This window comes from Misgurnus anguillicaudatus, chromosome 4 (genome assembly GCF_027580225.2).
Source record: "Misgurnus anguillicaudatus chromosome 4, ASM2758022v2, whole genome shotgun sequence".
NCBI lineage: Eukaryota > Metazoa > Chordata > Actinopteri > Cypriniformes > Cobitidae > Misgurnus > Misgurnus anguillicaudatus.
Window position 1 is genome coordinate 21,882,465 of NC_073340.2, and position 22,896 is coordinate 21,905,360.

The window sequence follows — 22,896 nt, forward strand, 5'->3', positions numbered from 1 at the left end:
TTATAAAAACGGATTATTTTTTCCACAAAATGCAATAAATCCATGACAAGTTTTTATTAAAAATGCTATAAATCTATTGAATCAATCGCCTATATAAATGTGCATTCATCTTTGCCATGTTATATTCATTTAGTTGACTAGTTGTACACACTAATTAAAAATATAAACATTATTGTCATTAATCAAAACACTTACTTTGTGATATTAAGAAGTCATCGGTTATACTGACGTCCTCGCTTAACGTTTTTCAAAGCGATCAGCTGTAAAATGTTTTGGTCCTGCTCGATTTTCGTTGACTGAGTAAAATTATGGAAGGTTTTTCATAAGATCCCTTGGGGTCAATGTGTTATCATGACAGTAACTTGATGCTGTCAGCCCGGCCAAACAAGCACCGGTCTCCCGAGTTCCTCTGCGTAAATTATTACATGTTGATGGCTTACGTTTCTTTCACGTCACAGAAAACCATCACAGGTTTATCAATGCTATTAAAGTATTATTTTGTTTTTGTTTGTTTGGTAATCACGAAGTACAAAGTAGATGAGGAAAACTAGGATTCCGTGTTCTCAGCGCGCCGCCATTCTTTGTTTACATTGCGTGAGGTGCGCTGTAATCTGTGGAGGAGTGGATTTATGGCATTCTGTAGAAAAGGGGGAGTGGCGTTTATTGCATTTTGGGAAAAAAGGGAGAAAAGATGACAGAATAACACTGCGGAAATTGGATTTTGCATAAAATTAAGAATTTACTTTATAATACTGACCTGATATAATACTGATTCTGGCAGTAACTCATTTTTTTCAAAAATGGCGTTTATTGCGTTTTGGAACCAAACTCTTCATATATATATATATATATATATATATACACATACACATAATGATAAATGATATATTTGTCCTGTATGACTAAAAATAAGACCCCTGGTGTTTAATGGAGTGACAGTTACAGCATATGGACACTGGATGGCAGTATGACTTAGAAAGACATTGACAAGTTACGTGTGTACTGTACTGTATCTGTGTCCTTGCATGTGCGAGTACACTCGGACATCACGTGACAGTATTTATTCATATATTTCTGGTATCCATTACATATTCACAGGCCCAGACTGAATCTGTTGGCTTCATGTAATTTTTTATTAAATGAAAAAATGGCACACGTGGGACTTTAAACTAAAAATGCTTTTTATCTCTAAAGTTACTTTTAGAGACAATTGTGCATGAGGAACAAGTATATAAATAAATAAAGTGAATAATCTGCATTTATGTGCTGATTTTTTAACAAATTTTGTAAAATGAATTTAAAAACTGTAAAATGTCTTGAACGAGGCACTACATTTATTTGGTGCCCAAAAACATAATCAAATTACCCAACATATGGCTACACAAAAAGTGGTGGGGAACATGCATAACTTTGTGTGAATGACAGATTTAAATACATTATAACAAACACACATTATAGTGCAGTTTCCCAGACAGGGCATTAGACTAGTCCCAGACTAAAATGCATGTTTGAGCTGTCTCAACTTAAAACAGCTTGCACTGACCTATTTTTAAATATATGTTTTGTTACATAATACATAGCAGCAATGTGTTTTTTAAAACAACATAACTAAAATATAAATAAGGCTTATTCCTGGCTTAATCTACCACCCCTATATGAACTATGCATATTTTAAAAAATGAGCAAATGTATATTAAATTTAGCGTGTGCATAAAGTTTCCATAAAGTGATTGACAGGAGACAGGCAGTGCGCATCGATCAGCCTAAAGAGGGACCTGCTAGATGTTAACATTCTTTCTTGCTTATGTAACCGCACTCTTATCAGGTTTCTGGGACAGATATCCGATTTCCCCCTTATTTTGGCAACCATAGCTGCCTCTTGAGCGTCCCAGTAGTCAGTAGGGCCACAACTATATATATATATATATATATATATATATATATATATAAGCTGCTCAGATTAAATAAGGCACTGTCTAAAATTGCTATAATGATTTTAATGTGGGCAGAATTCTTACAGAGGAATGACTGAATAATCAGTTTTTGAGGTTGCCAAGTTTCTTTGTGCTATGAAGTGCATTTAAGACTAAAAGAGGGATACTTACAAAGCTCCTGGTGACGGCAAGGCGGTTCTGTCGCCGTCCAATAACGGTTCCGCTCAGGCTGCGGGCAATGCGTCGCAGGTGATCCGCGTCGTATTGGTCCTCCTCTCCCGACTGCAGACCTCGAGTGGCCATCGACAGGGGCTTCAGAGAACAAAGAAATACAAAGCGTGGAACCAGACATTACTCCCAAACAAATCTCAAAATATGCTTACTGATTTTAGTTTTAGGGTCATTTACCCTAAAGGGTGATTCTCACGAAATCCAGACTTAAAAGGTGTCCAGCATCAGATTTTTTAAAAAGCCCTTGAAGCCAATTTTTTGCACATATAAGATTAAGGTCTGAACTTAGTATAACCATTATTTTTAGATGATTTAAAAATATTTCCTATATAATTATTTACATTTTTTAGATTATCATTATCAAAAATTATCATTACCGCAACATGATATTACATTAAATATATGCATTGACAAACTCATGTTTTGGTAATGAGAACTAAAAAGTTTTCCAGGTACTATGACAAACAAAAGAAAAAATTGCTGCTTGCCTGGTAGCCATCTTGGGTGTCACAGTCAATTATGTCCCTTCCAACATTTTTTTAAAAAAAGGTTAGTTCATTGAGGGTTTAAAAAATGATTAATTAAATTGTTGCGGAGGATGACAATTTTTTTCTTGGACACATTTATATTCCTTATTATTGTCTCTACATTTACCAATAATCACCAAATACCATGTTTCTTTACTGTAAATGTTTATAGTATAACATGCACTGAAGCTTATTTAATTATAAATTTTCCGTGTCAAAGAGCCCAAATTCAGTCATGGACACGGTAATGAAAATGTTCCCCTTAAAAATGGAAAAACAACAAAATTGGTTTGTATAATGTCATTTGAAATCATGTGCAAAATAATACATGAAGAGATGTTTGTAACTGTATGCTTCTTATTTTTATACTCTTACTTTGCATTTACTTTTTTATCAAAATGTTTCATGACACCTCATAAGTCTAATTTTGCCAGAATCAAAAATGTAAATGACCCTAAAAAACTGAAAGCTCACATACATTTCTAGTTTGGCACATACTGTATCCACAAAAATTCAGAAAAAAACAGAACACATAAAATGTAAATAATGAATCCTGGCAGTAGGTATGCAATCTTATGTATAAATAACAATGCAGACATTTATATCTTACCGTGTTCATGTACCCAGTGGGGCTGTAACCACCTGGTGGTCCATAAGCCGTTCTCTCAAGCTCAGCCGTGGGGGTCCGAGAGCGTCCTACTCCAGTGAGCAGCTTTCTTGCAGATGGAGGTACTGTGCAAAGAAACCAGGTTTGGCATTAATTACGTTACTTTCGAAAATGATATCAAACAGTGTGCTTTTTATCAAGATGGTTCATTTACCTGGTCTCCCAACAGCAGGTGAGCTGGTACCACGCAGGGCTCGGCCAGGACTGGGGCCAGCCTGGAGACTGGCCTGGTAGAGTGAGTCCAATTCAGAGAGTTCCTGGTCTTCGAGCTCTTTGGGTTCCAGCTCCTTGCCTGGGGCATTTGGGAAAGTGGTGTGCAAAGGTACACTTTTCTTTCTGGTGCTCATGGGGCTGTGAGGGAGGAAATGCCTTCCTTGCACTTGTTGCGAAAGGGTCCGTTGGTTCTGGTCAGGTGGCGTCTCATATGGGGTAACGACAGCGTCGGGACGATCCAGGCTCCAGGAAGACCAATGACGAGCAGCAACAGGAGGAGTCGGTGTAGTGGCGGAGTTAGACGGGGCAGGTGAGCGTGTCTGGGAAGTGGTGCATAGTGGCTGCCATACGGGGCCACGTCGGGGCATCTGCCCCTTCTCTTCAACATGAGGGGGCCTGGGTGATGAACCGGTGGCTTTGTCGGATTGGGGTATCCGATCTGGCCCATCTGCAGTGCCCTGCCACAAAGAAGAATTTGGGGATGGAGATTGAGAGAACAAAGCTTGAGGATGCTGCTGGCTGGAGACTACTTGGTTTTCTCCCACCGTACCCCAGAAGTCAAGGGGCAAAACGGGAAGCGATATGGCCAGGTGCTTGCGAATGGGCTGAATCCGGACACCTGACACGTGAAGAACGTCTAACAATTGCATACGACTCCATTTTTCTTCAGTCTGTGTTGACCAATCACCATCTTCATTGGGCTCTTGGGGGTGTGGTTGAGAAGGGGGAGGTTGAGCGTTGCTAAACAATGGATGGCTAGAGGCTTGAGATGGGAAGTTTGTACAAGAGGAAGGTGATTTCATGTGTTGAGGAGAGGGTGGGCCAAGCACAGAATCCTGGTTGTCTGTCAACAATACTTGGACCTTGCCAGGCTGTTCACTAAAGAGGAAAGAAGAGAAAGGATTTTGGTTAGAAAAATAAGGAATTCGATTCAAGGAGACCTACGTCCTTCACAACCCTACAAAATTCATGAGCCACTTCTTATATAGCACACACATACAGTCCTCACGTGCTTTCTACAGCTGACGCACTACGCGACCTTGACATAATTTTCATAGTCGTCACATAAACCAGAGTTACAGTCGCCGTAAATACTCCCAAAAGCTCCCCAGAACCGAAGAGTGTGGGAATACGAAATTGGTTCTCCTCCAAAAGGGAAACCTGCTTGCTATCTGCATTCTCCTCTAATAAAGCACTGCAGAGTATCCCATCAGAACATCATCAATCGTGCTGCATCCAACCGGCCCTCACTGACCCTGTCGATGACCCGTGTGATAGATTCATTTGCTGATAAATCTTTATCTAATAGTGGGAAAAGGCCTCTGAAAAATGGCAGATGCACATTGCTCAGATTTTGTTTCTTAGTTCAGCAGTTTTCAGCACAAAGTTACTAAAATCTAATGCTGTAATATTTACGTCTTACATGATTTTGCAATTGGGTATGAAAGACGTCAACACAAAAGAACCTTTATTTATCCAGCAGGAAAGTGAAAAAGCGGTGTGAAAACTGAGATGCAAGAAGCACAGAATTAATATCCACATCCAGGCCTGGTTCAAACAGTTTATGATACCTTTATGCCAAAAGAGTTAACGTCTGAATGCACAGTATTTATGAAACAATAGATGACAATAACCAACTTCATTCAATTGCAGTGCATGCTGTCACATGTTTACAAATGCAGTACAGGTGTCAAAGAAGACAGATGTCCAAAAAGTGTTAGGTTGGGGAGGCAGTAAACCCCTGATCTATAGTGTGGTTACATTGGTGATCGAGGAGAAGTTCGGTGCAGAGGTAAACATCTCTGATTAATGTGCTACAGTGCTCATTTACTGTAAATACTTCCTTCGAGCACTACACTTGGTAATTACCCAAGGGGCTTTGGCCAGGTCAGGCCGTACATCACATCAACGCCTTCAATCGATGCAGGGAAAAAAGAAAGTGGGGGACAAAAAACAAACAAAGCAACAGTATTCTTTAGGACATGCTGCTGCATTCGCTGTTGCATTGTCCTGGGAGGAGCTTTATTAGTAAAACTGCATTCTGTAAGGTGCATGGGTAAAAGTGAATATTGTAGTTTACCGATGCTAATACCTTCTGCGTCCAATCCTTAGGCTAACGGAAAGTTAAAGGGCCCCTAACCTAGGTGTTTTCAGCAATCTAAAAATAGTCTCTGGTATTTCCAGAATGTGTGTGTAAAGTTTCAGCTCAATTTACAACACAGATCTTAAATACGAACTACCGGCACATCCGGGAACTTGACTGTAAATTTCGTCCCCGCCCCTTTTTGGGAGAAAACAAACTAGACTTCGCATAGACTTCCATAGAAAATAGCGGAACAAAGCAACGTTCGTTCACAGCCGGCAGGCATAAATAACTTAAGAAATCACTCAGATTAAACATGTCGAGTAATTATCTGTACACCATGCCTGCCATAGAGCGCCAAAGATACATTAACACATTTAATTTGGTCAATATAAAAACATGTCCCTTTCATTCTCACAGAGCATCTCTCAAATTTGTGTAACAACGCTATCCAGTGATTGCTGGAAACATTACTATGGCTAGTTGTATGGCTGGACGGAAAAGTGCACTCAGTACTCTAAATATAAAGACATAATATATAAATACGAAGTAAAATCATTCACTGGCTTCCCTGTTGACTCCATGAGGTAAATGTCTGGGTAAGACACCTCTGGCCAATGGGAAGCATTGTTACACAAATATGACGCTGTGAGAATGAAAGGGACATGTTTATATTGTTTATATTGAGCAAAATAAATGTATGTGTTAATGTATATTTCGCGCCCTATGGCAGGCAGGGTGGACAGATAATTACTTAACATGTTTAATCTGATTTCTTAAGTTATTTATGAGTCGCGCTCATAAGGGGAGTCTGTGAGCGGTTATGGTTGGGTGGCGTAATCAATGTGACATCACATTGAGAGGGGATCCCCAACAGCCTGTTTTGTGTGACTGTTTTGGTTTAAAGGAGATTAGACAAAGAATAAATGGATTTGTATGATAACGGGATGTTTTTGCACACACACTGGCGACTCATTTTCAGCTAGAAACACATTTAAAAGTGCATTTTCTAGGTTAGGGGGGATTTAAAGGAATATTCCACTTTCATAAAAAAACATTTCTGATAATTTACTCACCCCCAAGTCATCCAAAATGTTTATGTCTGTCTTTGTTCAGTGGAAAAAAGTATGTTTTTGAGGAAAACATTTTCTTCCATAGTTTCAATGCAGCTTCAAAGGGCTCTAAACAATCCCAACAGAGGCATAATGGTTTTCTTTAGCAAACAGATTGTAATTTTTGCCAAAAAAATAAGTACGTTTTAACCACAATTTCTTGTACTAGCCTTGTGATGTGCCAGCGTGACCTTACGTATTACGTAATCGCTCGAAAGGTCACTCATGACGTACAGAATGCGAAACTACCGCTCCAGTGTTTACAAGTCTGGAAAAAAGGACCGTTCCGATGTGGAATGATACTAATTAATGTCTTTGTGTCAGTAATTGTTTAAAATGTTCTGCAAGTGTGCATTTCACATACTGTAAGTAACGCGTTACCTTTCAACGTGATTACGTCGACCTTAAAGGGATAGTTTTTTAGGAAAAAAATATTTTGGAAGTATTGTGATAAATGATGAAGAAAATATTTTGATAAATGATGGTAAGCACACAGTCGACGGTACCCATTAAATTCCATCATATATTTTTTTTTCTACTATGGAAGTCAATGGTCACTATCTGCTGTGTGTTTACCATCATTTCTCAAAATATCTTCTTTTGTGTTCATCAGAAAAAAGAAATTCATACAGGTTTAGAACAACATGAGGATGAGTAAATGATGACAGAATTTTCATTTAAAGTGAACTATCACTTTAATACGCAAGGTCGCGGTGCCGCGTCACATGGCTAGTGCAAGACGAGAAGTTGTGGTTTAAAAGTACTTTAAAAGAGTGAAAATTATGATGTTTCAGGATCATTTAGAGCCATTTGAAGCTGCATTGAACTGCAAACCGCTATATGGAGAAAAATTCCACTATTTGGAGAAAAATCCTGGAATGTTTTCATCAAAAAACTTAATTTCTTTTTGACTAAAGAAAGAAAATCATAAACAACCTGGATGACATGGGCGTGAGTACATTTTCTTAGAAAGTGGAGTAATCCTTTAATAATCTGGATTGATAGAAGAAATTAATTGGCTTTCTGGCAAATGTCATGTGAATGTTAAAGCCTAAAATATGTTACAAATGGCACCGAATCACATTACAATCACGCCACAGAAATATTGAGAAAATACAGCGCAGCTGTTATTACCACAAAAATGCAATACCTTAAAAAAACTACTTACAAAACAATTTACTACACAAATGTTGTGATACAATAAGATGGTTGGTACAGTACCCTGTCGGTTTGCATACTACTGTAGTATGTTGCATAAACACACTAAAATAATTAATAATTAAACTAAAAATTAATATGATCATGCACATAAAGATAAGACCCACCTTCAAACAGAGTTATACATTTTTACAGCAAACACTTAGTGCCATTTAAAACCAATTACAACATGAAGTGCTTCTCTCTTAATGACTTTCTAAATGCCATTAATTCTTATAATATTCCACAAGATAAACATAATATATCAAAATTAAGCAAAACAACAATTAACTTGCTTTCTCATAGGCACTATGAATATTGACAGAGAACTAAGCTTAATTATAAATCTACATAAAGTAAACCTTTTTCCTCATCCATGCATTTTTATACCTGCAAATATGAACTCTGCTTATACATTACATCACACTCCCTGCCGAACTGTGCTGAATGCTGTTTTTAGCAATGCTTGTACACCACCCAGCAAGCAATAGCCGTCATTTCACCATCCAGGTTAACTAGACCTAATATTGTCCGGCTATGAGTACCCCATAATAAACTTGAATTTGATTCTGTTTTGTGAGATGTATGATATTCAATCATGTAAGAATTTTAGCCTAGACGTCTGGGCTGTGTTTGGGCGGCTATTAGATGTCTTATAAACACAAAACTGCTTGTTGGGAATAGACACAGGGGTCTGGGACAGTATTCATCTGAATAATCTAGACACACATGGTGACAGTACAGGTACCTGGAGGGCCCCTGTGGGCAGCTGGGCTCCTGCTGGTTCTCTTGCTGTTGTTGCATGCGTTGCTGTAGGCCCCGCGCTCTCCTCATGCATTTTTGGAGCTTGGCGTCAGCAGCCATTGTCCTGCTATGAGTGTTAGCACTGCCCTCATGCATGGAAAATCTTAGTTTAGCTATAATGCAAAAGAACAACAAAAAGAAAGAAGAAAGAAAAGAGCAGAAGAAAAAAATGCAGAAAAGAAAAAAGAAGAGCCGAGTTATGAGGGGCCGACAGTAGTGAAATTGAAAGAAAGGAGAGAGGGTGATGGTGGGATAAATCCCACCTTTACCCCACAATGAGGTCTAGGCTGTGTTCAATAGGCAAAGCTTGGCACACTATTTCATCAACGTTTTTACATAGTGGGTTCATTCGGTTTCAAAACCTTAAGAGTGGCCTATATAGGTAGCATTTTAAGATATCTTAATGTTGCAGCCAAATTTTAAGGCAGCAAAGTGGACAATCCCATAATGCATTGCAGCAAACCCAGGGAAACAAGATGACAGACAAGGCGAGAGAATGAGAGTTGATTATATTCCATTCAAAACTAAAAAACAAGGCTCCAGACTAACTTTTTTGACTAGGAGCACAGTGGCCCCCAACTGAAAATTTTAGGGGCGCAACCAGAAAATTTAGGGGCACACACCGTAAATTAACATGCTAACCAAATAATCACATTTCTACTAATTTCCACTGTATTACTAATAAAAACTTTGATGATTGATGCAGAAAGTACAATGTGCTGTTTCAAATTCAGTGTCACATCACAACAAAAAAAGGTCAAAAGGTGCGACTGGATGTAAAATTCAGTGGCACACTCTCAAATTTTGGTGTCAAAATGCAGTCTGGAGCCCTGAAAAGTACTAGTGTAAATAAAAGATTATATTATGACCCATTGTATCCAATATATTTATTACTTACCCACTTAACCAATTTAGACTTTTTTTTGTTTCATGATGACGTCTTAAAAGGCAGCTACCTACATTGGCAACAAGGCAGCTCGCTAGGTTCTGAAACAGAACTTTGTCTGTGGATGTGCAGTGTTTTGCTTACTGAACAAACCCATTCACAATGAGTGACATGTTAAACAGAGTTCAGAAAGATCATATTATGAAGAAGCACATAGGTGAACAACAAGAGAGAAACCAACACCTGTGACTGGATCATACACAAAGTGTACCAAACATAACATGTTGAGTTTCATCACAGATCACACCGGTTAATGTTCAACGCCTGCAATGTAATTGGCAACTCAAAATGAGTTCGCATTAGGAAACAGATGATTTGGTTGCTCTCCTGTCTATGGTTGCTACATGGAAATCCGCATGAGAGGTTAGTGTTGCCATGGTTCCCTTGAACCCGTTTCATTTACAGTAAGTCTGGTTTAGCATTAATTCTGCCTATCATAAAAGTGCTATTTTGAGAACATTTGCTGCTGTCAACACCAGCTGCGCCTCAGCTAGCTTACACGCCTCGCTTTTAGCGAGTTGAAAAGGAACTGACGGCATTCTGGAGGGGTGCAAGTAGGCAGAGTATAGGACAGCACACCAAGGCAAGCCACGAGACATTGAAGATGCAGGAAGCGACAGCCAGAAACAAAACACACAAACATGGATACACAGACAAATATAGGGCCAGATATACAAATGCAAACGCCTCTTTTGCCGTTAAAAATTACTAGGATTTACTAAAGAAAAAATTAGTGATGAAAAGGCAAAGTTGTTTTTGGGACTGACCTTATTCCATATGCATTGCGTGTAGGTGTTTTCTATTCAGACGCAAATTTATTACACTATTATTACACTGCTATTACTTTGTTATTACATGCTAATAAACCCTCGTAACTTGATCACCTTACACTAAAACATTGTTTTACACGTGCCTGTTAATGCAGGGCACAGTCCGAATTTCACTGCTGTACCTGTTTTTTCACGCGATTTACTAAGGTCTGCACTCGTCAATATATTGGTATTTGCATCATTATTTAATGATTAAAATGCATGTCTTAAACCCGACGTTAATTGGTGCTGCTCTTGATAGACTGCATTGGTTAATATGAAAGTGATAATTTTGCGCCTGTGTTCTTTAGCCTGACCCTTGTCAGTAAATCCCCCACAGAAATTTCCACATCCATCGGCGCTTTATTGAAATTGCGCTCTCACGCTAATTTGCCCTGTTTAGTAAATCTGCCGCATAATAAACTTTACATATCCCAACCCTTGCTGAAAAACTGAGATGCTCAAAAATTGCTTTGGGATCAAATTATGGTGTGACGCGAATGAAGTGTTAATCGGGAGTGATTTACATGTTAAGTCAATGCAAAAACGTGATAGATTCTGCGGCACGATTCACACTAATGAGGTGGCGCGAATGATGTGACTCGCGTAAATAAGGCGGCGTGAATGACGCAGTGCAAATTGAGCTTTTCGGGGTTTGATGCGCGAGTTGAAAAAATCTGAACTTTGGCGGATATTCGCGCCGAGCGGAGCTTGCTCTAGTAGTGATGTGATTACAACTTAGCCAGCTGAGGTAAAAACAATAAACAACAGTGGAGGACAAAATCATCATTGCTGTATGTGGACACCTGGAGCTGTACGACACATCTTTGTACTTTTATAGAAACAGGAATAAAAGGGATCTTGCTTGGAAGAAAGTGAGGAGGTCGAACAATCTGGTAAATTGTAAAAAAAACGTTCTTTACTCAATTTGAGCTATATATGTAAGGAATATATCCAAAACGTCACTTTAAAGCTGGCAATGGAGGCTTGAGCCGTTGATAGCATTCTAATGCAATTATTAATGAAATTATTAGAAAGAGAGCGAGAGCGACAGAGAGAAGAAGGAAAGAGAGGGCAAGTGAGCGAGCGAGAGAGAGAGAGAGAGAGAGAGAGTGTGTGAACAAGGCTACCTCTGTGCGTCTCTTAACAGCGCTGTCATTGCCTCGGAAAATCGTCTGTCATGTTGTTTTTGTTAGTCCGTTATTACAGTTAACTATGAAGTGATATGAAGTGACGTGGAACTGTAATGCGGTCAAGAGAGCTGCCTGGAATTTCGTTCGCCGTGCATTTCCCAAAAAATAATTGCACATCTCAGAACGTTAATCAGCCAATCAGATTCATGCATTCAACGGACCTGTAGTATAAATATATATATATATATATAGCAAATTAAGAATATATTCGAGTCTGAATCTCACACGCAAATGACACGAATTTTAAGTGCAAATGACATAAATTTCACGCGCAAATGATGTGAATTTCACGCGCGAATGAAGCAAGTTAACTTAAAATGTTTAAGCAACCAACTATATATGTGCCAAATATATGCGCGGATAGCGCAATTCATTCACTTTATTCGCATCTTGTGTGAACGCACAGTCCAATGTAAGTTTTTGCGGCATCTAGTGGTACGATTGCAAATTGCAACCAACAACTCTGTGCACAGCTCACCCCTTCATTTCAAAACACAGAAAAGCTACGGTAGCCGCCACAAGACAAACATTTCACCGCCTGAGACAACGTAGTGGTGCTTGTTTACGGCTACTGTAGAACAAGAGTTCTCAAACTAGAACCACTAGTTTTTAAGGGAAATAATATCATTCCCAGGACAGAGAAAGGTCTGCAGGATTTCATGAGTGGTAATATTTACAAAAGCTGTCTTCATTTGACATATATTAGGGCTTTGCTGCACACAAACGGACATGCACACACCTTTATGCAAACAAAGCGAGACAGATATGTAAGGTTTGCGAACACAGAGCGGTATAAATAGCTTATGGAGAGTTTTGTCAGGGTTAAAATTGTTCCCTGTTCATTAATCATTTAAGCAGGTCCACCAGCAATTCAAACTAAATCTGTTCCAGGTAAATGCGAGATACACGGGCAGGCATTTTTGAGTTTTTTTGTCAATCTGGGAAGGATTAAGATTTAGGCAGGATTGTACTGCAGTATCCCCATATGGCGGCTCAGGAGAAATCACAATCCTTTCACCAAAAAGGATTTATAAGGGGTTTGCAATATTATGTCAGACAATATTTAGAATGGATTTGGACCTAACCAAGCACACTTAGTGTGCAGCCATGAATGAGGCATATTTATTTCATATACAGTACATACAAATAGATCAATAGAAAATTCGCAAACAGAATGAGGTTATTGTTCAATTTTGTTTCCTTTGGCACAGATTCGTTTTTCAATTGCATGACATTATAGTATACAACAACCAACAGGCAAAGCCACATGCCTGCTCAACCAATCAGAATCCGAGTATCAGTTAAACTGTTACTCAGATCACAACACAAATATACAGATATACAGACAAGATGATGACAAAACACGACACAAGCGAGAAAAACAGGCGCGGATAAAGAAACAGACAGACAAAAGCAAACACGCCACACACACTTATAGGGGTGCTGCAGGAAGGGAAGGCAGTGTTGTAATGTTACTTGTACCTTCGTGTCAATGTAGCAAGAACATTTACTAAATGGACTTCTAAATGGAAACAGCGTATGCCAGGTAAGTAACGATTACCCGAACAGGTAGCGAAGGAGTTGGGCGTAGCAAGCAGAGGCAGGTTAGAATTACTTACACACAGCGTGATGGGAGAGCGCCAGGGCTGTAGCGGTGTCCCCCGCCTGCTCCAGGCGCAGCGACTGCTCTAACAGAGAGTCAGCCTCTGCCAGGCAGTGTTCAAAACTGCCCCCCTTCCCTGCAATTGACACACCAAGGCCAGGTTTCTGAAAACACGCTCATACACGCACGAACACTGGCCACAGGAGCTATCAGCGTGTTCTCGGGAACACAGCGCTTATGAAGTTCGCACAGCTTACCGGAAATGGAGGCGTCCATTGACACAAGCGCACAGTTGAGCGCCACCGACACAACTCAGAAAACATCATAAAACATATATGCGTACACACACCATGCACACTGGCTAGAGAACAGTGATTTGGGATTACATTGTGTTTTTATGCATGTTGTGGCATCTGTCTGATATTACAGTAAAATTTTGCATAGTGCATGTAATCATTTTATCATCAGAAAAAGATCTTACAGTACAGTTGGAGGACTGTAAAAATAAACTTTCACTTCCCTTTTATAAAAAACTATCCATTTAACCAGCATAAAGCATTTTGCTGGTCTTAGCAGGCCTCCCAGCCGGTCTAGCTAAAGTGACTAAAACCATCGAAACAGACCAGGATGGCTAATTTAGGATGGTAGTAACAGCAGGGATTTCCCACAAATCTTTAATTCATCTCTCCTTGCCTATTATGTTTTGCCCCGTGTGGTATTTACCCTGGTGCTGAAGTTCATCCAAGTCCATGAACTTGCTGGGTCTGGGGTTGAAGCCCTGGGCTGCTTCTCTTTCCTTTTCCTTCTTCTTCTGCAGCTCCTGCTGTCGTGCCCTGCGGGCAACTTCTTCCTGTAACTCATCCAGCTCACTGCGGCCCTCTCCTATACATACATAAACAAGACACATCAATAAGTAACAATTTCCATGTCCCAGAAGCTTAAATGCAAGTAGCAACACTGGGTTAAGGAAAATTACCAGCTTTGACTCTCCCAAATTCAATGGAGTGCTGCTCCAGATGGGGGATTTGAGGTCTTGCAGGATGGCACTGCTACTTTTGGACTTGGGCACTGTACGCCAAGAGGGCCCTGAAGTTACGGGCTTCTTACTGCCATTGTCCCTGAGGCACAAGACAACAGCTGTCATTACATTCAGACTTGCAGTGTCTGTGTACACTCACCTAAAAGATTATGAGGAACACCTGTTTAATTTCTCATTAATGCAATTATCTAATCAACCAATCACATGGCAGTTGCTTCAATGCATTTAGGGGTGTGGTCCTGGTCAAGACAATCTCTTGAACTCCAAACTGAATGTCAGAATGGGGAAGAAAGGTGTTTTAAGCCATTTTGAGCGTGGCATGGTTGTAGGTGCCAGACGGGCCGGTCTGAGTATTTCACAATCTGCTCAGTTACTGGGATTTTCACGCACAACCATTTCTAGGGTTTACATAGAATTGTGTGAAAAGGGAAAAACATCCAGTATGCGGCAGTCCTGTGGGTGAAAATGCCTTGTTGATGCTAGAGGTCAGAGAAGAATGGGCTGACTGATTCAAGCTGAAAGAAGAGCAACTTTGACTGAAATAACCACTTGTTACATCCAAGGTATGCAGCAAAGCATTTGTGAAGGCACAACACGCACAACCTTAAGGCGAATGGGCTCCAACAGCAGAAGACCCCACCGGTGACCACTCATCTCCACTACAAATAGATAAAAGAGGCTACAATTTGCACGAGCTCACCACAATTGGACAGTTAAAGACTGGAAAAATGCTGCCTGGTCTGAAGAGACTTGATTTCTGTTGAGACATTTAGATGGTAGAGTCAGAATTTGGCGTGAACAGAATGAGAACATGGATCCATTATGACTTGTTACCACTTTGCAGGCTGGTGGTGGTAGTGTAATGGTGTTGGGAATGTTTTCTTGGCAAACTTTAGGCCCCTTAGTGCCAATTGGTTTCCACGGCCTACCTAAGCATTGTTTCTGACCATGTCCATCCCTTTATGACCACCATGTACCCATCCTCTGATGGCTACTTCCAGCAGGATAATGCACCATGCCACAAAGCTCAAATCATTTCAAATTGGTTTCTTGAACATGACAATGAGTTTACTGTACTAAAACGGCCACCACATTCACCAGATCTCAACCCAATAGAGCATCTTTGGGATGTGGTGGAACGGGAGCTTCGTGCCTTGGATGTGCATCCCACAAATCTCCATCAACTGCAAGATGCTATCCTATCAATATGGGCCAACATTTCTAAAGAATGCTGTTAGCACCTTGGTGAATCAATGCCACGTAGAATTAAGGCAGTTCTGAAGGCAAAAGGGGGTCAAACACAATATTAGTATGGTGTTCCTAATAATCCTTTAGGTGAGTGTATATTTGTGGTATCGCTTTAAATGTTTTACAATGGCAAATATGTGAACCTCGACCACAAAACCAGTTATAAATAAATTAAGATTTATACATACTGTATGATGTTTATATCCTAATGATTTTTGGCATAAAACAAAACCCATACAATGTATTTTTGGATTTTGCTACAACTTTACTTACAGTAAGACCAGGCAGGGTCACACAAATACTTAATACCCCTTTTAGGAAAGACGTTCTTACATCAATTTGGGCTGTGTTACCTGTGTGCATTGGTGTTTGGGTTGTCACTGAGGGGCATGTCCATGCTGATAGGACTGTTGCTGTTTCTCTCGCTGCTTTCATAGCCACTCTCCATCCTTTGAATCAGCCGTGGCTGCTGCTCCATGCCTCTTAAAGGAGGTGGGATGTGTAAATGCTCCACCCCCAACTCTGACACGCCCCCTGAGCCATCAGTCAAATTTCTTGCTTCTATTGCTGCTACGTTTGAATCCTCTTCAGCAGCCCCTGAAACCAGTTCATTTTTATTGGTTGTTACCACATCTTCCGGCAGCGGGGAGGGTCCGAGCGTGGCGTAGCCAGGTGGCCGATGCCTCTCCCGGCTCAAGATGCTGTCAATATTCAGGGCCTCTCTCCTGGGTCTCCAGGTTGGCCGATAGCGGCCTCCACTGGAGCTGGATTTTGACTCGCTACTGGTGCTCTCGTCCTCCCAGTCTCTAGCTTGAGCACCAGCCTCTGATCCACCCACCCCTGAGCTTGAGGACGATGAGAGGGGTCTGCTGTGAATCATATTTACTGTCTCTTTGTAATCCTGCAAATGGCCAGAAGAGGAAGGCCTTTGCGTACAAAGGGGAGTGGCCTGATCTTTAAGAACCTCCCCTGAAGAAAACAAAAATTGGGATGTTTGGTCAATAGTCCTAAAACAAATCATCTTAATATTGAAAAAGCAGTGCTTGCGCCGTTTTTAAAAATTGAAGATGCATCAAAATATCGGATTGAATCGAATCGTTGACATAATAATCATAATGGAATCATCTGACTAGTGACGAATGTATACCCGATATAGTCTGGATTGAATTTGGATTTATGATATTCCATCATGTATGCCAAGTCAACAGTCATTACAGGGGGTTTGGTTTCATTTATTTATTTCATTTATTTTTGGGCAACGGTAAAATGTCTATTAAATTTTCACTACTAGTAAATTTTACAGAGCATTATTATATTGCATATTGAATATCGCATTTTTGAGCAAGTCATTGCATTTTCTTTAATATCGTGAAGCCCTCGTTTTAATAATAGTATTTTGTTCAAAATAAGATTTGAGGTTAACGTTACTTCGAGAGATTTTCCATTCCACAAAGAAAATGACACAATAATTTTGCGCTGGAGCACCTGCAGTGTCCATGCTGTTCTGGGAACCGCTGCTGTCCTGATTACACACCACAGTTCCCTGAGAGTCAGAAGAGAAATGGGAGGCCATGGACTCGTGGTGCGATCGAGAGTGCTTGTAGCTGTAGCTGTCTGTGGAAGAGTCTGTGCGTGTGTCACTTGAAATCGACGGCTCCCTTCCTGAGGATATTCAGTAGAAGAGTTAGTTAGCACAAATTCCCATTAAGGAAGTCGCGCCACTAGGCGGCCATGTTTGCAACGCCCCCAGGCAGCTAATTCAGTCAAGCAAGACTAAAATCCAATCTACTTCAATGTGGAAAGACAGACATCTCTAAAAGCGTGTGCTAAAATCACTATTAAACAACATATTTCTGACCAACAATTAAACCTGAAATTAACTGCATTAAAACTTTTGTTTCTTAAGCGCAAAAACACATTTTCAAGGTTGTTTTAGCTACTACAGTATGCATGCCCACAGGTTGGAAAACACCTTACACTGTATTTGTTTGTTAAGTCTGACATCATGCACGCTAATATACACTCGTATCATAATGCAAAACTACCAAAAACCCTCTATCCAAATTTTTATCTTCATAACAAAATCCGAGATAACCAGACTTGGACTCATGGACATGGATTTTTTACGAATTATTAATATCTTGCTGTCAGTGATACCGTGAGCCTGCAATGTACACTGTGAGTGTACATTAAAATGTTTATATACATATAAAATGTTCGCTTAAATGTGTAATATGAATAAATAGTGCTCATAAACGGCTGTTTAAATAATATCCTCTATGAAATGAGTATGACTTCTGAGTATTACGTAATGACTTAACAAGCGGATAGAGCCCATCTCCCAGAAATCGTAAGTCATTATCACTGATCTATATAAATGACTGGATTGCGCATAGAAAGTTTAACGTAACAGCGAGAGGTGAAGCCGTCGCAGAGTTTGAGCGGCCATCTTGGTATTCCCAACCGGCAGAGGGCGTCATTGACTTGCATTCAAAATCATGATCTAAATTCACCCGGTTTACAGCGTGTCAGTCACAAAAGATTAATTTTTGGATATGTACGTAAATTAATTGTAACTTTGATGTTATTTGCAATGTTTATGTTAAAATCGTGCAGGATAAGAGATTTATAGAAAACGTAAAGGTGAGGGTCTGCTGCGTTCTGTTTTAAAGCTCACGTAACACACGCTGTTTCTGCATTTCTGATGTTAATCTGGAGTACCTATAGAGTAGTATGACATCCTTTATATCTCCGAAGAGACTTTAGTTAAATCAGATTTATAAAAGAAAGAATAGCTTTACCAAATCTTAACGATAACTTACGAAAAAATGAAGAAGGAGGAGTAACTACCGCGGGTGGAGCGAGTACGTGTCATGAAACCCTATACAACACTGTTTTAACTTATGATTCACAACATGTTTGTGTCATTTATATTATATACACGTGCATATTTACAACATAAAACAGAAGTCTTACGTACCGCATGCAACCCGTGACCCAGTTGGGAAAATCCAGTGCATCAAACACACACGCAAAACTCCGCTGCTACCCCGGATAATAAACTATATCCATTGTTTTCATAAGGCTGGATTTCTTCTCCTTACATCCAAAACCACTCTTCTTCATTAGTGCCATTGTTGAGTTTTGAAATTAAACAAAGTAAGTTTGTAGCATCTCCAGCTGATTGACGGGTGGGCGGGTTTTCCGGGGGAAGTGACCATATCAAGAAGTGATACGTATAGAAAACCCCTGAAATGTCAGTTGGACCTGTAATCGAAAAAACCATCCGAAACGTGTACGAACCCTGGCGAAGTGCACAGAAATACTCTGTAACACGCCCAACTGCTTTTTTGACACTTTGCCTATGTTTAGCATTAGGAAACAAAACTAAAACTGTGTTAATAAGTCAGAATGCTTTAAATACCATTGCATTCTGTCCACTGATCTGATACTGTAATGAAAATGAATGTATACAAACTCACTGTTTAAAAAGTGAAATGTTCAAATAAATAAATAAATGTACATGCTTAGGACGTTTGCGTTGTAATAATAAACAGTGAGACTTCAGATATAACAATGGAGACTGGTAAAGTAGTGTTTTATCATTAAAATCTGATAAAGTCCTATTCATTTAATAGAATGTTTGGGCATACCAAGATGGCGGCGTGGTAGCTTCACAATTGTGACGTCACACGCAATCCAGTCATTTATATAGATCAGTGGTCATTATCAATTAAAAAAATTGGTTCTGTTAACAAAGGCAGGACTTCCATTGCCAGTGGGGCTATATTGAGTGTTGCATTGTGCCCTGTTTATCGTAATAGCAGTGCCCAATCTTGTTATATCCAATATATTTGGTTAAACAGCTAGATAACTTTTACTGCTCAATAAACAAATTTAAAGGGACACTTCAATCATTAGCATAAAGCTTTGTATAGTTAGAACCCCAGTCATGTTTTTGAATGGTCATGCATAATTTTCTCATGTGCCACTGAGACAGGAGAAATACAGATTTCAGTGTTGCACTTCCTTCTTTCAATGATGTAAAAATCATCATTTTGCATCATTGAAAGAAGGAAGTCCAATATCTTTGTGGAGGGAGTGTGACTACAAACATCCCTTTTCTCGGTCAAAGAGACACCAAAATCAAAATGTATGTTACATTTCGACTACAAATATGACACACTTTCAATAAAGATTAATGTTTCTATGGGTGAAATGCTCCTTTAAAGGAACAATTTACCTAAAAATTAACATTCTGTCAGGTCACTGCTATATAATGAATCACTAAGTCTCAACTTAAGCCCGGGATACACTGCACGACAATTGGCTGTCCCAGACGAAAGATTGCCATCGTGAAACTATCGTCGCGATTTCTGTGATCGTGGCTCTCCATTGGTGGTCCTATGTCGTACAGTGAGAGAGGTTCAAAGACGGCCGTTTACCCGGTCTTGCGTCCAAAGAAAGCCTACGATAGTTTTCTGGCAGTGTCAGAAATTCGGCATGATCACCGCACAGTGTGTTTGAGGCTACGACCTGCGCGCCGGTATTTGTTTACCACGAGCGCATGCTGGTGACGTTGCGCAACGTGTGACGCACCCGCCGAAGCTTCCGTGTCATCATCGTACAGTCTACATGCCTCTCGTACCCGAGTTTAAACTATACATGTCGCACAGTGTGATAAGGTAATGATCTTATAAGAGGACAAAAATCGTGCAGTGTATTCCGGGCTTAAGTGAAAAAATGTAAAAACCGGATCTGTCTGATTCATGAACAAATCATTCAAACAAACATTATTTTGTGTATTTGGTGTAATGCAACGTGTTTACGTGTTTTGTTTCGTCTCTATGACCTGCCCTTCTGAAACGCATTGATTTTTACAAAGCTCATCGTTCTGGAAAGCGCGCTGTGCTCTGATTGGCCAGCTGTCCAACGAGTTGTGATTGTCTGAATACATCAATCGTGTGACGGAAATGTTACGCCCCTTACCATTTTGGACTATCAGCTCCCAAAGCACAACGTCTCCATGACATGGCCGAACCAAGACTGCAGCAAGAATTAAAGTTGCGCTTTTTTGCGTATATATTTGGGCGGTGTTACAGTATGCAATTCTTACCACACTACACACTAAAAAATACGGGGTTGTTTTTGACCCAGGGTTGGGTAGCTGTGGGACAGAGCACATTTCTGGGTTGGGGTGGCCCAAGTGGTGGGTTGTTTTGACCCAACTATTGGGTTGTTTCAACATGGTTGATTAACAATAGCCCAGCAGTTGGGTTGAAACGGCCCATTGTTTGGGTCATTTTGGCCCAGAGGTGTGTTCTGTCCTGTAGTTGCCCAGCCCTGGGTTAAATATTTTTTAGAGTGTATGACTTAGATATGTGGTGATGTGTTTGAATGAGGCATTTTAGGCAGGCATGGATGAGCATATCTCTAGAGACACTATCCTTTTGGGTTTGAGACTTTAATCTTTGCGACTTATGGCTTTTTTATATACACAAACAGCTTTTAACACTCCAAAGAAAAACAGGAAATCGCATCATATGACCCCTTAAATCACATAAATCACAAAAAAAGATCAATATATAGTATCTATCATAAATTCATAAAATTGAGAATTTTAGTCAATAACTTGCTTACATAAAGCTTCTCGATGGTTTTAAATGAAATAGCTTGCTTATTTGTAGCTTAAAAGCTACCATATAAAATATCAGCTACTGTATTTTTTTTAAAAATTGTATAAAATGGCTTGTACTTAAAATAAGTTTTCATATCTGGGTAAATTATGTAAGTATGATGCTGAGAATTTTAGAGGTCCAATTTTTAGTTTAACCCTCTCTGTCCCATCTCTCACTTTCTGTTAGTCTCACCGGAGTCTTCGCTGTCGTATCCAGCTTTGCTGCTGTGGTGCAAATCTAGCTGTGTTGTCAGCGTGTCCTGCGATGACACAGGCGTCCCTCTGGGATCAGCATACAGCAGCAGGAGCGGCTGGTAGTGGCCCTTTATACATTGCGACACCACGTCTTTCCATTTAGGTCCGATCTATGGGAAATCAGCACATCCGGCATCAACCTTAGACTTCGGTATCCAACCATAGAATTAGAAACACTTAAACCAGCTGCTGGTAAGAAGAGTATGTATCATTACCTCCTTCACATGTGCGTCATCAAAATACATCCACTTGCGTATCTTGGTCTGAAAGAAGAAGGTGGAGTAATGCTTGCCGTAGTAGCACACCATGCCCACAAGGTAGAGCTCTGATTGCTTGGCCCGCTCATCCGTCACACGGTAGAACAACTGTGAGGCGAGAAAACAGACAAAACTGACTTTTAGGATCAATCACATGTTGTTTTTGAGCAGGGGTTAAATTATTTGGCTTTAATGATACATCACCATTGATATGATGATTAATGTAAACAACTACACTAATGTGTTTTAATTTAAAGGTACACTTTTAGGTACATGATGGTACAAAAGTTGTCACCCTTCCAAAATGTAACCTAATTTGCATATTGGTACCTCTAAGGTACACGCTAGTACTAATAGACTGATACATATATGTATATGAATGGTACATATTAGGACCTTTTGAAAAGGTATCGTCCCAGTCTCAAAAAACTACAACTTTTGTACCTTTTTTCTAAGAGTGTAACTTTTTTTGTTAAAAATAAACAAAAACAAGTTAATGAGCAAGTTTATGAAATGTATAAAACTGTCTCCTTACATTACCTCGATTCACACAACAATAAGCTTATAATAATAACGATTTCACGGATTATATGAGTATGACATCATCTGAAGTCAACCCACGTAAAAATGTCTTTATCAATCAGAGAAAAAGAGGCAAATATTGTGGATATTGCACCTTTAAATGTTTCAACATAAGAAAACTGAGATTTATACTGTTGTTCAGAAGAAATCTTGTTAAAGGAATATTCCATTTTCTTAAAAGAAAAATCCAGATAATTTACTCACCACCATGTCATCCAAAATGTTGATGTCTTTCTTTGTTAAGTCCAGAAGAAATTATTTTTTTTGAGGAAAACATTGCAGGATTTTTCTCATTTTAATGGACTTTAATAGACACCAACACTTAACAGTTTTTTTCAACGGAGTTTCAAAGGACTATAAACAATCCCAAACAAGGCATAAGGGTCTTATCTAGCAAAACGATTGTCATTTTTGACAATAAAAATAACAAATATACACTTTTAAACCACAACTTTTCGTCTAGATCCCGTCCTGAAAGCGTCAAGAGGTCACAGAGGACGAACGTGAAACTCCGCCCCA

At 39.7% G+C, this 22,896-nt stretch overlaps 1 protein-coding gene across 1 annotated transcript in view; it reads right to left on the bottom strand.

Moving 5' to 3' along the window:
• The window catches only part of usp54b (ubiquitin specific peptidase 54b), a 205,227-nt gene that overhangs the window by 69,011 nt on the left and 113,320 nt on the right, over positions 1-22,896 (bottom strand). Inside the window, exons 9-19 of the mRNA XM_073866980.1 lie at positions 21,754-21,903; positions 21,477-21,648; positions 17,092-17,268; positions 15,960-16,575; positions 14,312-14,437; positions 14,043-14,203; positions 13,336-13,455; positions 8,713-8,881; positions 3,514-4,451; positions 3,303-3,424; positions 2,106-2,246 (exon numbers count right to left, since the gene is read on the bottom strand). Coding sequence (XP_073723081.1) covers positions 2,106-2,246; positions 3,303-3,424; positions 3,514-4,451; positions 8,713-8,881; positions 13,336-13,455; positions 14,043-14,203; positions 14,312-14,437; positions 15,960-16,575; positions 17,092-17,268; positions 21,477-21,648; positions 21,754-21,903 — 2,892 coding nt within the window. The remainder of the gene's footprint in view (positions 1-2,105; positions 2,247-3,302; positions 3,425-3,513; positions 4,452-8,712; positions 8,882-13,335; positions 13,456-14,042; positions 14,204-14,311; positions 14,438-15,959; positions 16,576-17,091; positions 17,269-21,476; positions 21,649-21,753; positions 21,904-22,896) is intronic.